Source organism: Empidonax traillii, unplaced genomic scaffold, assembly GCF_003031625.1.
Source record: "Empidonax traillii isolate 1590-97213 ecotype Southwest subspecies unplaced genomic scaffold, ASM303162v1 scaffold309:size1915965, whole genome shotgun sequence".
In the NCBI taxonomy this organism is placed as follows: domain Eukaryota; kingdom Metazoa; phylum Chordata; class Aves; order Passeriformes; family Tyrannidae; genus Empidonax; species Empidonax traillii.
Genome location: NW_020955502.1, coordinates 204827 through 223386, shown reverse-complemented (window position 1 = coordinate 223386; position 18560 = coordinate 204827). Strand labels below are relative to the sequence as shown.

Sequence of the window (18560 nt, the reverse complement as noted above, 5' to 3'; positions counted from 1 at the left end):
TCTGCCCAGTCAACAACCAAGATCAGGAACCAAGTCTAACTCACCATATTCATTTTCCCATTACACCAGACCCTCCACACACCCACTTTTCCCATGTTCAGTGAAGATCTGCTGTGCAGATTTCCCTACAAGACATTTTCATTAATAAGATAAAGTGCTTTAACTTGTCTGATTTTGTCTGAGCAGCATGTTGCAATTTGTACATTGAAAATAATCATTAAAAGTGTATTTTTATCCTCCTCCATATCCCCATACAGATCTCAGCCCATCTCATTCCTCAGCAGCAGAAAACATATTTAAATGTGTGGCAACATCAAACATTTCTATAGTGAATAAGCCAGGCCATGAACCCCACAAACAACACAGAGGCAACAACTCTGCAACAACATTCATTTGCTAAATTTCACACTGAAGAAGAAAACACAAGAAATATTCATTTCTACAGTCCAAAACTGTATCTATAGTTTTCATTCTGTAAAATGAAAATTACTAGCCTGGTCCACATAACAACATGGCACACCCAGATCATCACATGGGTAAGAAGATTATGCTAGGACCTACAAGATATGACCTGTAACACAGGTCATACTTTAGCAATTTATTTATCCATAAAACTGTCTGATACAATCCGCATAGATTTATTATTTATCTTTTTTAATATATTTAAGATAAATGTGAAATATTGATTAATTTTTCATCTCAGAATGTCAGATAATCCCTAAGGACCCATCTTGGTGCTGCAGGTACCTCCTGTGCAAAGAATACCAGAATCCTTGAGGTTGGAAAAGCCCTTCCAGACCACTGAGTCCAGCCTGTGCCCGATCCCCACCTTGTCAGCCAGTCCAAGACACTGAGTGCAATATCCAGTCGTTCTTGGACATCTCCAGGTATGGGGACTCCACCACCTCCCTGGGCAGCCCCTTCCAACACCTGATCACCCTTTCCAGGAAGAAATTCCTCCTGATATCCAACCTGAACCTCCCCTGGCACAGCTTGAGGCCATTTCCTCTTGTCCTGTCCCTTGTTCCCTGGAAGCAGAGTGAACCTGTCAGGGAGTCCTAGAGCAGGAGAAGATCCATCACCCAACCTGGCATCCTCAGCATTTCCTTACCCTCGTGTAAAAACCAACAATAAAACTTAATGTGCCAACAACTACCTCTGTATTGTTGGAGGACTTGTCTCACATCTCATTAGTAGCTTCCCTTCATCTTGCAACTTTAATTAGCAGCTCCAGTGTGGGATTTACCTACGGCTGCCATGGGTGAGGAGTGCAAGCTAATGAATTATTCAAAGTAAATTAAGAGACTGAGGGAGTTCTCTACCTGTCTCACACTAACACACGCTTCATTAGCAAATATTTTCACCTGTGACAGTCACAGGTACCTCACAGGTTGAGTTTTTGTGCTCACCTGAAAAGGATTCTGTCTGTGTCCATGGGAATGTCAAATGTGGAGTTTTACTTCTAGAGATTTCATTACCAGTGACAGTCAGTAAATTGGATCCCCAAGATTATGGGAGTCTTCATTAAACCTGGGCCATGCTAGGAATGGTTACACAGGCAGATTCCCATCACCTCAGAAATACCCCAGTGGGGCCTGTCAGGACCCCACACTGATCTGTCACTCCCCCCAGATCTCCTCATTTATTGCCTGAAACTTTCTGAAGGCTTTTAGCAACATTTTCAACTCTGAAAATATGGAGAAATCTTCAAGCCTATTTTCCCTGACTTGAACCATGATGAGCAGGGTGAGAATGTGCTCTCCAGCAGTTCATCGTCCCAGCAGACAGTCAGGAAACCCTTCTCCACCAGCATGTTCACTCATCAGGAATTGTAGTGATAGGACAAAGAGGAATGGCTTCTGCTGCCAGAAGGCAAGGTGAGAGGGGATACTGGGGAGAAATCCTTCCCTGTAAGGGTGGGGAGGCCCTGGCACAGGTTTCCCAGAGAAGCTGTGGCTGCTCCATCCCTGGAAGTGTCCAAGGCCAGGCTGGATGGGGCTTGGAGCAACCTGATCTAGTGGAAGGTGTCCCTCCCTGCCTGTGGCAGAGGGTAGAATGAGATGGGCTTTAATGTTCCTTCCAAGCCAAACCATTCCATGATTCTATGATTCTATTGTAACACCAGCAGATCAGTAGAAGCAGAATTTCATACACCTCTGCCAGTCCCAGGGGTTGTGACTCCAGCACAGTGGAGTTAGCAGAGCCCTGTGTTCCTGCAGTCTCTGTCTGGAGACAACTTCCACTTTTCCAGGTTGCTCCAAGCCCCATCCAGCCTGGCCTTAGATACTTTCAGGGATGGGGCACCCACAGCTTCTCTGGGCACTTCATACTTGAATCTTTAATGCAGTTTATTGCATGAACTGTACCTGTTTTCTATTCAGATATTTCTACTTCTAGTATTTATTGTATGAGCTGACATTCAAGAGTTATATAAGTTAAAGCAAATTAATTCCCACTAGCAGTGGCTGCATCCCAATCTCTGTGAGACACAGCCCTGCTCTGGCATGGATTCCCAAAGGATAGCAAGTCGGCTCTCAAGGATATCGATCTGCTCCACTGTTCTCCCTCCTAATTGCCACCAGTGCAGTCCCCTCCAATTAGCAGGGACCTGGCCACACTGCTAGGTTTGCTGGAATGAGGCAGGAACCATCATCTGGGAGTATAAAGGCATCATTTTTTTGTTGTTGACAGAAATCACTGGTTCTCAGAAGTACTGACTTCCACAATGTACAGATAAAACTGACTATTAAATTGAACTGTTTACTTATAGCACGGATTTATGGGTTTATGAGCAGAGGACACAGGAGTAAATTGTTTGTGAAATAATTGGGGAGGGGAAAGGCACGGAAATGCTTAGAGTTAGCTAGTTTGGCTCCACAAGTAGCTCAAATCAGCACTACTGCCCTTTGCAGCCATGTACCAAGGGGTGACCACAACAAAGCAAAGGTGAAGCATCTCTTAAACATGTTTTGTACTTTTTTTCAAACCTCCATCCTACATTAAAAATTCCCAGTGATGTTCCTACACACAACTGATTTCATTTAGGTCATTAAAAGAATCACGATTTTTGACATTAAAATTAAAAAATAATTTAATATAACTTAAAGAACAGAGTTAATTTCGCAGAAACACTCAGTAATACACTGAAAAAAAGGTTTAGATACAGGAGACCTTCAAATGAGAAAATGGTCTTTCTCTGCTCTGACACCGTGGTGCTGGTGGGGGGAGCTGGGGCTCAGCAGAGCCCTGCACCCCCTTTGGCCTGGGTAAAAGGAAATTTCTGCCAGAACTCTGTCGAAGAACCACCTTTCTGACATTATTCTGCTCAACAAAAGGCCTAAATGTATCTTGTGGAGAGGCGACCAGCCACAAGAGATAACCAGTCCTGCACTTCTTTGATAGCTGATTCCAGCAGTTAATTGCCTCTAAAACACTCGCTTCACATTTATGTTGAAATTGCTCACTTTCAGCTTTTAGTCATTAGTTTGCATTATGGGTTTTTTGCCAAGATTGGATTTTCTGAGTTTTTTGACATTAAAACATTCTCCAGCACAATGAGGTTGCCTGTTGCTATTCTGCTAAACTAATTAGCCAGAGTTCCTCAAGCTTCCCCCTGTAAATATTTTTATTTCCCAGACAATATTTTTCTCTCCTCTGCCCCTTCCTGCTCTGTCAGCAGCTTTGAGAAAACATGCCCCAGAACTACCCATCATGTTTCCCTGCTTGTATCAGCAAAGCATTTGTATTCCTGTTCATACCCAGCTGTGCACACCTCTGGATCCTGGCCCTGGGGGCTTTGCCACAGTGCTATATTAAGGCCCAACCTAAACTACTTTTAGAACGGATCCAGCCCCCTTTGAGCAGCTTTTCCCCCTTCATTATCTCCTATTCCACTCATCCCTATGTCAGGAAGAATTTCTTCCTGGAAGGGGTGTTCAGGCACTGGAAAGGGCTGCCCAGGGAGGTGGTGGAGTCCCCACCACTGGAGGTGTCCAAGGAGTAACTGGACGTGGCACTCAGTGCTCTGGGCTGGGTGACAAGGTGGGGATCAGGCACAGGTTGGACTCGATGGGCTGGGACGGCTTTTCCAACCTCAGTGATTCTGCAATTTTCAAGTGTCATCCATAATTTTACATTCAATTTCAACATATTCTTGCAAACGCCAGAGTTGCCCTCCCTCCTTGCTCTCTGCTGAAGAATCCTCCTAAAATGCTCTTTTCACCCACACTCGGTGTTGATTCCACATTGTTGATTTTTCTTAGGTCTGTCAGAATCATAGACTCACAGATTGGTTCTGCTACATAAAGATCAAATGAGAAACCTTATTACATACGCCAGGAAAATGAGCTTTCCAGTGACATGTGACATGACCTTCACCTGCCAGGACTCCTGGCAGAGTCTGCACTCAGCCAGTCATACATATATTCATACATTTGGAAGTCGTAAATTACATTATGGGATGGATTCAGCCCTATTGAATGCTGCATCCTTTCACTTATGCACATCTATCAAAAATAAATATTTACCAGCACACACAGAGTGCTTTCTTCAACACTCACCCCCTGATGAAATGCAGGCAAGGTTCATCCATAACTACTATTCAAATTCAAAAATAAAGTGATTTGGGAAATAGATTATGATTTAGAAATATATTCAGAGTCACGTTTCTTGGTCCTCTCAGTCAAATGCAAAACCTTCTGCTCTCTGTCTTCATTGTTTTCCATCCCATGATGCCAAACTTTGCAGCCAGACCTGCAAACATGGAGCTGGAGTGTTCCAGCCCAGCCCAGGCAATGAGCTGCCTTTGTCACTGTCACATCAGGGCAGTGGCCAAATTAAAGACATTCATTTTCAAGGCTGGTTATTACTACCTGATAACCCGCATAGTAAGACAAATGCATTATTCCTGATGAGCTGGAGAAGCTGGAAGCAGAGGATATTCTGAAGCAGGACAAAAAAGAGGATAGGCTGAAAAAACATTTGTCACTAAGGTCCAAAGAAATGTCAGAAAGCAAGGTGGTGTTTTTTAAAATCAGAAGAAAAAACAGTTCATTGATCAAGATTAAAAAGCCTAATTAGGAATTCTCATAGAATCACAGAATCACTTATGTTGAAAAAGCCTTCGAGCCCATCGAGTCCAACTGTTCCCCAGCACTGCCAAGGCCACCACTGTTCCATGTCCCCAGGTGCCACATCCACATGGCTTTTAAATCCCTCCAGGGAGGAGGACTCCACCACTGCCCTTGGAAGCCTGTGTCACAGGTGGACAGCCCCTTCCAAGAAGGAATTTTCATTTCACAAGGATTTTACATGGAAAGAATCAGCAAGGTTTGGAATGAGGATGGACAGAAGAACTGGGAGAGGAGACCAGGCTGCCAGGTAACAGCAGGATGGTGAGTGGCAAAGGCATTTACTGGGGACAGGCAGAACCGAGAGATATGAGGGGTTTTTTTGTTGTTGTTTTTGGTTTTTTTTGTTGTTTGTTTGTGTTTGTTTGTTTGTTTTTTAAAGTGCAATATAATTTAAATTTAAATTTCAATGCTCCTTGGTAGGTACTCACAAGGAGATTTAAGAAGATAAAATGGTTTCAGTTTGCAAATCCAGGATGACAATCTGAAATGGAAACACGTTTGTGCGTCACCTTCAGGAAGCTCCCAAGTTAAATGTGCAAGAGCAGAGAGATTAAAAAATGACTGAGTAACTGAGGGGATCCTGAGCCTGCTTTCACAGCAAAAGTGTGGAATAATAGGACTTTTCAAAAGGAAAAAAATAATAATTTTTAAAAGACAGAAATTCTATAAGCTTTACCTAAGAAATGCATTCACAGCCATATTCGTGAAACCATCCTTTGGGAACAGATGGTCAATAACCTAAATAAATTATTAGGTCCAGCTTTCCAAGAAATCTGAAATATTCTGTTAACTGCTGAAAAAGTCTTGCCCTCGAAAGAGAAGCTGATTAAATGAGCGTAGAAATAAAGTTTAAAAGATCTTGCCTGGCCTCTTTTCTGCAGGACTTGGCACAAATACGGTTCATTCCAGCTCCAGCATCATGGAAAGAAAAGAGTTGTGGCTCAGTTCCCTAGCAGATCCACTGCCAAAGGGAAGTACCTCTGAAAAAGCATCTGAGACTCTATTTTGCTAAAGAGATCACTTCCTGTTGGAAAATGGAGCATCTGTGTAAAATCACCCTTAAATATTACCTTTCTAGGTTCATTTCTCCCCAAATCCACATACTTGGGAATTTATCTTGCAATGTGGAGCCAAATTTACAGCCAAACAGCTGCTGAAGTCAAAAATGATCATTAAACCACCTAATTCTTCATTTCATTCTGCATCACACCACCAGGTCCAACAGATCTTGATGTGGTGCAAACCCTTTTGTTATTTATAACCACTTTCAGAGGATTTTACAGTATGGATTTGAGCTTACACAAATGAAGATGATGAAATTACCTCACTTCTTAAATAATCAAGCTAGTCTACTAATTTAGAATTAATGGGATGGAATGAAAATGTTGGGCAGTTTCAAAATAAATTAAGTGTGGAAGCAGGTTACATTTAATCAAGCTGTCATGCAAATTAGCAGCTACACTTGGTGAGTGCTATTTAAAGAACTCTTTGCTAGTGAAAATGGTTTTGGAAGCATTACAGGAACAGTCTCTGTTGTGTTAAGGCTGAGGAATTCTAAAAAGCACAGCTCCCCCAAACCAGGGTCAGAATGTCAATACTGCAAAGCTTTACCAGAGAAGGAAAGGCCACATGGGGCTGAAGGGGCAGGGGAGACTGAGTCAATATTCTCAACACTCACTGTTAATCTGTGATGTTACAAACAGCTGCCAGAACAAAACAAACAGCCAAAAAAAGAGAAAAAGAATGAAAGAAAGGAAAAAGCAAAGAAAGAAAGAAACAAACAAAAAAACTCCAACAAAACCTAAAGCAAACAAAAAAATTATATAAACACAGGTTTCTTACAGGAGAAGTACCACAGGATCGTTGGGGTCCTTAAAGGAAGGGACCTTTAAGCCCATCTCATTTCACACCCCCTGCCACAGGCAGGTCGGACACCTTCCACTAGACCAGGTTGCTCCAAGCCCTGTCCAACCTGGCCTTGGACACTTCCAGGGATGGGGCAGACACAGCTTCTCTTGGCAACCTGTGCCAGGGCCCCACCACCCTCACAGCCAAGAATTTCTCCTCCTCACCCACACTCTTTACTAGAAGATGTGCTTTAGGTCTTGCAATATATCTGCTTCTAATTTATGAATAATATGTCAAGTGCTCTCAAAACACAAAAAAATCTGCACAGAAACTGCATTCCAGGTGACACAATCTTTGATCAAGAGCAAACATTGCGCAGTGTTTGCTACTACAGAAATAATGTGACTTTGTCCCATTACAGTGTCTGATCTTCCATCTGAGAATTCAAAAGGTTTGCAAACAATGGTAAGACTTTAAGCTTATTCTGCTTCCCCAAAAAAGTCACAGGAACTGAGAGCCTTTGGACAAGGCCTGGAGTGCCAGGACAAGGCGGGATGGCTTCCCACTGCCAGAGGGCAGGGTTAGATGGAATTTTGGGAAGGAATTGTTCCCTGCGAGGGTGGTGAGGCCCTGGCACAGGTTGCCCAGAGCAACTGTGGCTGCCCCATCCCTGGAAGTATCCCAGGCCAGGTGGGACAGGGACAGGCTTGAAACAACCTAGGATAGTGGAAGGTGTCTGTGTCCACAATAGGGGGTGAAACGAGATGGAGTTTAGGTTCCCTCCCAACTCAAACCAGTCTGGGGCTCTGTGATTCCAGGAAGAGGAGGTGAGGCATCACAAGCACTATGGAGTCTTTACTTGAGTGTGAAATGCCAAAAAATGTTCAAAATTTAAAAATATACTTGGAGAACAGGTGTGGAGTGATGATCCAGGAGTCCTTAGCACAGATATGCTAGCTGAATTTTGAGATTTCTTTCATTTAGAGCTGCATGTTCTCGTCAGGAGATTAGAGAATGTGCAGCTTTCCCGAGACCATGGCCAGAGTTGGGCTTGGAAGGACTGAGTGGGGCAACCTGGCACAGCCCAGCCCTGTGTGAGTGATGTCCAGTGACCTGGGATACCCCCTGGTGCTGCAGCATTCCCTACAGACTGGAAACATGTCTTGGTTTGGGGGGTGTAAAAGCTCTTCCTGTGCTGTTCACCCCACTGACTGCAGTAGTTCTGCGTGAATGTTCACAGTTCCTGTGTGTGCTTTGATAACACCAATACTCCTTAAGTGGCAATATAAATAATTGATATCTCAGGATGCCTGGTCTCTCTAAATATAGGTCCAAAGGATGCTGGAGGAGCTTCACTACCTGCAGGTTGTTTTTCCCTGTACCTCTGGCTTTCTCTCCCCAGCAGTTCACCTTTCCGCCCTCCCATCTCTCTCAGCATTAACATTTACTGCAGTGAAGCAATTCCTGCCCAGGGAACACATCATTCTGCTGGGGAAAACAGCAATAACCCTGAAAACTGTGTGTGTGCTTGGGACTTTAATTTAAATAACTCTTGAAACATCCCATTTCCAATGGACTGTGCTGCTTCCTGCTCTCTTTTATACTACCGAGGCAAAGGGAACAGGGAAGGAAAAGATTTCCTGTAACAAAAACTATTTTTAATTCCAGGGTAATACTTCTGGGCTGACTGACTTGAAAATCTTGATTTCTGTGAATGTCATCAATTCTTTGACTCTGTGATTTTTCATATTTTATACACATCCAAATCTATTTTCCTTTTACAAGAGTAACCAAGTGAAGGATCAGAAGGAATCTATTTTGAAGTATTAGTAAAAATAAAAAAATGGAAGAGAATGTTATGAATGAGTTAGTGCATTTATCTCTGTGCTTGAGGTTCTGGTAACTCATGAAAGAGCCAGGTCAGTCCAGGAGCCAAGACTCCAGTACTGACTGTGGGGAGGAGTCACTCACACAGTTGTCCATGGAGCCCCAACAGTATTTTGATGGCAAATGTATAATTAGTTGATCTGCTCAGTACTGCTACAATAAATCATGAGGAGAATCCACCACCACAGCAAGTTATAGCTTAGGATAAATATTTTGGAGATGCAATGCTTAGAATTGTAAGTGCAGAACCCAAACCCAACCACCAAACAAAACACCTGTATAAGGTGCAGAAGGTCACTAAATGCAAGTACATCTGAAATCCAGAGAATCATACACTGCTTTGGGTTGAAGAATTTCTTCCTAAATATTCAATCTACATCTACCATACTTCAGATTAAAGCCATTCCCCCTATCCCTGTAGGACACAGGATGTCCTATCATCCCATCTTCCTCCACCCTTGTCCCTTCATGCCCTCACACCCACTGCAGACAGCACTGATCATTCTGCCTTTTACTGGGGAGAACAGGCCAAACTTCTCCCCCTTTTGCCTTGTGCTAATCCACCATCTCCTCTTGTAGCTGGGCTGGAAGAGGCATTTTCAGTCACAGCTCCTTGCAATGCCCCAGGAAGGCTCAGCCCAACATGTTCCCCCAGCCCAGGGCTGCCACGAGCTGCAGTCACCTGAGATGACCCTGGGATTCACACTGAATTTGCAGGCTGTGGTTTATCGTTAGCCCATGCACCTGTACACTACCAGAAACGTAACATGAAGAAGGTTTATACAGATTAAAAAAAAAAAAAAAGAGTCACAAATAAAATAAAATTAATTAATTTTAAACTGATTTCAGGCAATGTGCAGGACTCAATACTAAAAGAAAATAAAAATAAAGAGCTGTGACAAAAGCTATATTTGTTCTCTCTTCTCTCGCTCTTTAATAGTCTCTGAATGAAAAGTCTAGTACAATTTTCTAGTCCACTTGTTCCAGCCAGGGGAAAAACTGCTCGTCGTAATTAGGCCACTTTCATAACAGATTTCCTCCTCCCCCAACCTCCTGTGTTTGTGATCAAGGCTCCACACCTGGGAACTGGTGATCTATTCCCTGCCCACTGGTGGTTTCCCTATCATCTTCCCTCCTCTCCAGATTTTGATCCCCTATGCTCACGGTCACAGGTCAGGGACAGAGCAGCAAAGTTAACAAACTGCAAGGAAAATCTATCAGAGGATATTTGGGTTTGTGACCATGGAACCTGTAAATTTTCTGGAGGAGCTTCCCTGTGTGACCAGGGATGGTGCCCTGTGTCCAGGTGGGAAGCCCCAGGACACACCCATGCTTCAGGGTGGGGCAAAGCTTGGTGAGGAGAGGGAATAAAACCATAAATATCTGCACCAAAGTGTCTCCTCATGAACACTGCAGAGAGCAAACAGAACATTCCAATCCCAGGGAGTCTCTCAGATGATCCTTTTGTGATTCCCTGTGAGGGTGGTGAGACCCTGGCACAGGTTGCCCAGAGAAGCTGTGGCTGCCCCATCCCTGGAAGTGTCCAAGGCCAGATTGCACAGGGCTTGGAGCAGCCTGGAATAGTGGAAGGTGTCCCTGCCCATGGCAGGGGTTGGAACTGGATGGGCTTTAAGTCCTTTCCAACCCAAACTATTTCACAGTTCTATAAGATTGGAAACAACCCAGTAGTTCTTTAGCCACAAGGTTTTATGCATCACAAAAATACCTGAAAGAGAATCTCAGACTTGTCAGTTTTTTCCCACACTGTTTATATTAGCACTTCAATGACATTTTCAATATTTAATTTGAGATTTACTTAATAACTGTCAGACCAAGAATTGTAAGAGAACTCTACTGTTTGAGTGGGAGTGTGATCAGGAATCAGGAGGGGCCTGGTGAGTCCAATCACCAAAGCCGTGTCTGAAGTGCTGAGATGCAATTTAACTTATATCCACATGATCTAAAGCAGCAGCTGGACAGTGAAACAGTTTAACACTTCTCTGTGTACAACACGTTTAAGGGACATGATGTCGCCAGTTTCTTGATTTAATACCTATCATTAATTCAAGATAATTATGACACAACACATCAAGATAAATGCATACATATTTTAATGAATTAACTGAAAACTGTAAATATTATATTACACCACCATATTGAATTTATAAACAAAAGTGTTTAGCATGATTATACGGATAAATGTTTTAATTATTGAATTATTATGTATTATTTTATTCCCTATGCAACATAATTCCTGCAGAACTCCTGTATCTGTAACTCCCACTGGTATGAGATTTTTCATCACATCTGTTAGAATACACAACCAGCTCAGTGCTTCATAAACACAGATCCCAAAATACGCCAATTTAATAATGTAAGTCCTTTCTGAGACCTTCATATCCAGTTGTGCTCATTTTTCAACTAATTTAGTTTGTCTGATCCAAATCCCCCATTAAAACCTCCTCCGTTATGATGGGTGGAAAAGAGTAACAGAAATGTTGCTGAGTTACATATTAAAACCCGCTCAATAACAGTGGGTTCATCTATTTACTCTTTCCACCAAGAGCTTTCAGAAGAGCAAGAGATGAACAAAACTCATTCCATCATCGTTTTAGCATTCAGCAAATGATCTAGTGGAAGGTGCCCATGGCAGGGGATTGGAATAAGATGATCTTTAAGGTTCCCTGCAACCCAAAGCAGCCTGGGATTCTATGATCAGAAGATGCACAGACCAGAGCTGCCCAGCAGGGTCCAAGTGGGACCTTCCTGCCCTCACAGTCAGCCCCCCGAGGCATCGACTACGCTGAGCTCTTGCACACGGTGAAAAGAAGAAAGTCATTTAAGTCTCTGTTGTCTCCTCAGCAGAACAGCCCTTTGGAACAAATCCCAGCTTTCATTCCTTACTGACTCCTTGTTTTGTTAGCTCCTCTACATAACAGCTGAAACATTCACCATCACTTAAAATGATAAATTATTTTAATTTACACTGAATTTATTTATTATTGTTGCACAGACAAGAGGCAAGTACCATAATGTGCTGTTTAATAATTGGCAGGGACTGGGAATAGGAAAGCCTTAAGCAAACAACTGCATTTTCCAGGGGGTGTGCACACAAATCTGCACATACCAGACCACGTTTCAGGAATGAAACTTCACATAGACAAAGAATTTGTGACCTTGAATTGCACCACAGTACCAAGAGTATGGGCCTTAGGAACCGAACCTTTTAAAACCATAAAGGAAAGAAGAAAACATTTATATTTATTACACTCCATAAACACATCTGCAGGTTTTCACAGCTGCACCCAGCACTGGACATGCACTGGTGTGACTGGGATTCTGGGATGCATACAGTATCTCAAAATTACAGTATGTTGTATAAACTCGTTATCCACCTGCTCTTCCTACTGTAAAACTTCCTTTCCAAATATCCGCTTCTCAGTAACAGGGATGGCAATGGATGGGGAGTATTTGGCAGGTGTGCCACCAGTTTTCCACGACACTGTCACTTCCTGGGCAAAGACTGTCCAGAAATGAAGGGTAGCTCTTTTCAATGAGAAGGTAAACTGGTAAGTCCCAATCCCCAAAAGTCACTGTCACCCTAGCAATTTAAATATTAATTAGGCACCACTGGGCACCCCTACCATCACAGTCGGGAAGCTCTGTCCCTCCCGAGGGGGGCAGAATTCCCACTCACTGCATTTGGGGCAATAGCACTCTGAGACATCAACAAGCACAGAGAGCTTCTTCTCCCATTCCCTAAATGGTAACTGCTTCCACCAGCAGAAAATCTTATGGAAAAGAACAAGCTGAGAAGCTCTAAGAGCAGCCAGCAAAAGAGACAAATAGTTTCAGATCAGCTGCTGATAACATGCCCAAACCTTTCAACACCAGTGAAAAAAACCCAGTAAAACACCCCTGGGCAGAGCTCATCTGCAGGCACAGCCCATCCTGCCTTGCCAGGGGCTTACCCAGAGTGTTAGGGGACTGCCACAGGTCCTCTCAGCAAGGGAGAGTGCGACTGCACACAACACAGACCTAAAACTCTCCAAGGTGCAGTGAGAATCAGCCAGGCTGCACACGAAGAATTTCCAATTCAGCAAACAAACTAAAAAGCCCCAAACCTCCTGAGCTGTCACCAAAAAAAGACATTCTCTATAATCACCCTCCTCAGGTGACCATCAACTGCCCAAACCTTTGACAACATTCATGGGATGGCTAAAAGGACAACTGTGGGCAAGCATGTGGATCCGTTCATTGACCTGCTCACATGGCTGGCCTGGAAGTGATCCCTGGATTTCCCAGCCAGGGTTGACAAGAACGTCTGCTCTGTGATCACAGCTGGACATAGACGCCTTCCAGCTCCTCCTGCCAGCCTTTGGGAACATCAGTCCCACAGATCCCAGCTCAAAGTTTAACTCTTTGAAGTGAATAATTCACAATATTCTACAGACTGCAGAGCCCATGTTACCCTAAATTCCTCTATAATCATAAACCAGTAAAAAGATCTTTTGCTTTTTTAAAAACCATGACAACTTCTGAAGCTCAATTTGCTGCGATGACAGAACGTAGAGGTACTATAAAGATGCTACCAGGTAGAGTTGCCTTCATTATCCATGAGCTTTGAGAAAAACAAAATGCTGGATAAAAACATTTGCTTGCTAGAAAAAGCCCTTTTGATCATCTTCAGCACATTTTGCACATTCTGATATCCAAGGGGACTCAGGCTCCAAATGGCAGGTGAGGTACATGGGGACTGCTAAGACAACATCCCCGTTTCCTGGGTTATCTAAAGCCACGGGGCCATACATACACATCAGCCGTAACCGGGATCAGCATCACTACAGGAAGGCAAAGAGGAATTCTTTTATTTCCCACAGAAGCAAAAATGCCTCTTGCTGCCATCCTGACATGAGCTCTCCACTGTCCTCCGCACATCACCAGGAAGGGGATGAAGTCCTTCTCAAGTGGAGGTGGTCTCACACCCCTGGGCATCCAGCCCTGGAGTGTCGACCCTGGAATGCCAGCCCTGCCCCCAACTCTGCCTGTGCCTGCTTCCTGTCAAGTCCTCTGCATTTGTCACCTCTCTTAAAACACTCCCCTCCTGAAATCTCCACTTCTATTGTCAGTGAGATGGATATGCTGGAACACAGAGTGATCCCACTCCTTACGGGAGGTCTTGGAAAGGGTCATGGGAGAAACCTAGCTCTGAATATACAGCTTGTTCCCTGCGTTTCTAGCAGTCCACAGTGGAGCAATTTATTCTTTTAATAAAATTATGGGTTTTTAAGTTGCTCCCTCCTTCCTCATGTGTTCTCATGAAATCTTAAGGGGTTGCCTGGGAAGAACACAGGATGGAATACTACTGCTGAAAATGGGCGGCTTCCCAACATTATTCTGCCGTGCAAAACAACCGCATTACTGACATGATTTCTTATAACTTAAATAAACACAAAGAATGTTGGGACTGCAAGGATCAATCACGAATTGAAACCAAACAAAAGGGACCTAGATTTAACTATTGAGGCTACAGAAATAACTCATCACAGACAGAACTCCTCACCTAACAAGGGCTTTTCTGTAAAATTCCCTTGCTGAGGGTGTTTCTGTACCAAAGCAGGTGTCCACTGGCATTCTTGGCAAACCTTCTCTTCTGTCAGTCCTCCATGAAAGGCCACGTGGGTAATGTGTCTCTGCCAGAATTGGGAACTGCTGGTCAGGGAGGTCATGGGAGAATCCCAGCATCCCAGTGCCACCTGGGCACAGCAAAGCAGGACCCAGCCCCACAATGGTCCTGGCAATGGGGCTGGAGAGGGCACCCACCCCAGGAGCGCTGTGAGGGTGAGGAGGGTCTGGATGAGCAAGAGCAGCAGACAGGAGCGATGTTCAAAGAGCACCAGGCAGGGAGAGATGATGCATTGGGCAGAGAGGGATGCTCCAAGAGCACCAGGACAGGGGGTGATACTCACAGTGCTGCTTCTGCAGCATTAAATAAATGCTGTGTGTGTTTGATGCTAAATTGACTAATTACACTGTTACATGAATTAACTATTTCAAAATGAAGGAGCCAAAGTTATTTATTTTACTCAGTGTTAAGACACAAAGGCTTTTACTGGAAAACCTCAGCAGTTCCAGGAGCTTTTACTGCTCCTCTTCAGCAAAGAAAATGAAAACTTCATGTGAGAACTGGGCCTGGCACCTGGCCCACCTACCCCATACTCACTGAAACTACATGCTTCCCTCTCTGATATATCAGCTCAAAATGAGACTTGTGAGTAAAGTTTCTCCTCAGTTCAACGTGGGTAGCCCCATTTATTCACACTCCTGGGAAGCTCAGAACATGGGGTGATGTGTAATCCAGCTGTCCAAGGTCCACAGCCCCACGCAGGGTGTGCGCCCGAGCAAGGGCACCCGCAACGTCCCTTGCTGGGGGCTGGCTCCACCTCAACACGCATCCCATAAATCACCCTCATCTTCTGACAGCCATGAAAATGCTGACTCAAAGCCATGGGAGTGCCGCCCATACTCCAGCTTTAATTATGAAAGCAGGATGCTCTCGGCATGGTGCTGCCTCGGTACCAAGGGGAGGAGGCAACGTTTGAAGCCCTCTTAAGACTGCTTAAGCAGAGAACGTGGTGCTGAGGGGGGAATCAACACGTGCTGGCCACAGGGAGCCCATGGCCATCTTGCTACAAGAGGCTGGGAACTCCGGAGTGTGGCCAATTTTGGATGCTGTGAGGCACAGTCACTGGGGAAGGCTGAATTCAGATGGCTACAGAGCTGGCAGGAACAAACTCCTTTTCCAGCACCCAAATGGCTTTATCCAGCTTGCTGGAATTTGTATTTAAGTAAAGAGCCAGCTTTCAATACTTAGGATATCAATAGCAATTATTTTACTGTGTATTGAAATACGTTTACAATACACATATCCAGTGAGGAACACTCCCAGAGGAGCTGAGACACTGGGCAGTGGGAGACTCGGGATAACGGGCTCTGCCTGGCTGCTGCACATTCTCCTCAAAGTGTTTGCTCCCACAGTGATCCTGCATCCAATCCCCTTCCAAGTTACAACACTAGCCTAAAACAAAATAAGCCCTGGTTTAAAGCAAGCCTGCTGAAGGCACAGGAAATGAGAGAAGTTAATCACAGGGCATAAAGAATGAAATCCAGATGTAACACTCAAAACTCCAGCACCTCATCCCTGTGTGCCAGAGCTCAGCAGCGAGGTGAATGTTTCCTGTAGCAGCATCTCTGCACAAAACACACACTCACCCTCCCTAGTGAGACCAAAGTGATGTTTGCAGCCTAAAGCTCCCATTTCATTTATGTAACCTATCCAGCTGCACCGACGCCGAGTTCCAAATACAACCTTAGGCCTGGAAAGCTGGTCGTGTTTCAGCAGAACCCCACCGGTAGGTAACATTGGGAGCAATCACACCTGTTTTTAATGCTGTAGTTTTAAACACATTTATGTCCTACTAGCATTTAGTACTGGCTGAGTATCTGTCTTAACTGCTTGTTACCTTCTCTGCAACCTATGAGCCTGAAGCAGTATAAATAAACCACTTTTTAAAATTATTATTTCCTTTGATCCTCCAATTGTGCTGACAGAAAGCACAAGGACTTGAGCACGTCTCAAAATACAGAGTATAATTGAGGTACACATAAAAACCACTTGTCAGCTGCCCTACATAGACATCTACTGTATTTTCAGGAGCTACTACACCAGGAGCAGTCTGAAAATGCTTCCAAATCTCTACTGAAAATGCTTCATGCAGCATTTTACAGCAGACTGTAGGATCATTGAAAATGCTTATGGATAAAACATGTTGTAACCTGGAGATTTCCAGTCCAGCAAAAATAATACAGCCAGACTTCATAGCTGAGAAGTGCTGCTAATTAAATCAGAGATTTATCACCAGGGAAGAGATTCAACCCACTGCAACCATACTCCAGAGAAGGAGAAAATGTGGGGGTTTGGAACTACAGAAAGATCACGGCAAAAGTATAAAGCATGAATAAAAAGTTAGAGTCTGAAGGGCTGGGAGAATAATCAAGTCAAGCAGAGGATTAATGAACACAAACCAAAATGACAGACTCGAGTAGATTAACTATGGTGTCCGACTGCTGGTAAACAAATTTTGGTCCAGTCAAGTAACGAGGAGATACAGGAGCACAAGGTCCATTAGGAGAAGCAGGAACATAACCTCCTCATGGCATAAAGCATGGCATTTCTCGTTGAGAAATACAGAAATATATCTTAAAATAAATAATAATACCAACGTTAATGCTTCTGGCAGGGTATAATCGTCCTCTCCCTGCCACAGTCCAGAGCTGCTCACTCTGCAGAGTCCCCCAACTGCCGCCAGAAGCCAAAACTGCATCATTTCACCCCAACAACCCGTTTCCAAACTTCTAGCAACAGACTGGGCTTCCTACATAGAGTTAAAAAAGGAGAAACGGCGGAACGAAACCACCCCAGGACTGAGCGAGCAGCCCGGAGCTGTGGGGGTGCGGGTACCCGGTGGTGGCAGGGATAACTTCCCGCAACACCGGGGCACCACACCAGCATCCCTGGGGGAAATCCTCGCCGCCGCATCGTCCCCGAGAGGGGCTCCCGCCGGAGCCTTGGGCATCTCGGGGACGCGGCGGTGGTGGGGATGCTCCGTCCCCGCATCCCTCCCGCCCGCGATCGCGTCCTACCTAAGCACCGCCGTGTCCCCTTTCCTGACCACCAGATTGTCCACGGCAGCCCCGGGGAAGTCTCCGCCCGGCGCAGCAAGTCTCCCGGAAGCAAGGAACCAGCAAAGGCCGAGGAAAGCGATCGTCAGCCACTGGTGGGAGCCCCCGGCGCTCCGCACCAGCGGCACCATCTCCGCGCCGCGCTGGTCCCGGCAGCAGAGACCGAGCGCTGCTGCTCCCGGCGAGCTCGGCCCCTGATCGGCACGGGCGGTGGGGGACCGGGAGCGGAGCGCGGCTGCTCCCGGGCGGCCGCCGCAGCATCCAGCGAGGAGGGCAGCGCGCCCGCTCTGCGCGGCGGCTCCGCGGCGGCGGCGGGCGGTCCCCGCTGCCAGCCCGTTGCCACGCAGCCGTCGCCTTGGCAACCGGCCCGGCGGCGGAGGGATGCTCGGCCCCCTTATCCCGGGCTTCCCGCTCCGCCCTCCTCGGCATCCCGGCTCGTGGGCCCCCCCGCTCTCCCGCCTCTTCCCACGGGCACCACGGACCCCCCACCCCCGCTTTCCCAGCCTACTGCTGTGCCACATCCCACCCGGCCCGCTCCTTCGGCCCTCTCCACACAGAATATTTCAGAAAAATTGGCCACTTTGCCAAAAGGCAGCGAGTCACAGTCTGTGCTGAGGCGGCAGTGCTGGAAACGGCACCCGCGGCTCCGCCGTGAGAGTCCCCCGGGACCTGCTGGAATTTCCAAACAAACAATCCAGACCTTTCTGGAAAAAGGGTCGGCCACTCTGATACTTCCTAAATTTCCTAAAAGTCTATCTAGAAAAATTATTCCATATAGAGATCTTCTCCAGAGAGCACAAAACCACTGACAAACTATTTCCCAGAATTCTACCTACCAGGATATCTAGAGATCTTCAGCCAAAAGCAAAAATCCACTCAGATTATATCCTAAAATTCTACCAGGACATTTAAAGATCATCTCCAAGGGACAAAATCCACTGACAGATTATT

At 45.3% G+C, this 18560-nt stretch overlaps 1 protein-coding gene across 2 annotated transcripts in view; it reads right to left on the bottom strand.

Moving 5' to 3' along the window:
• The window catches only part of NEGR1 (neuronal growth regulator 1), a 214475-nt gene extending 196578 nt beyond the window's left edge, over window positions 1-17897 (bottom strand). Inside the window, exon 1 of one of the 2 annotated variants that reach the window (XM_027891061.1) lies at window positions 17571-17897. In XM_027891061.1, the coding sequence (XP_027746862.1) occupies window positions 17571-17740 (170 nt within the window). In that variant the 5' untranslated portion in view covers window positions 17741-17897. The remainder of the gene's footprint in view (window positions 1-17570) is intronic. The other variant, XM_027891060.1, reaches the window with a different exon arrangement.
• Window positions 17898-18560: the final 663 nt, after the last annotated feature.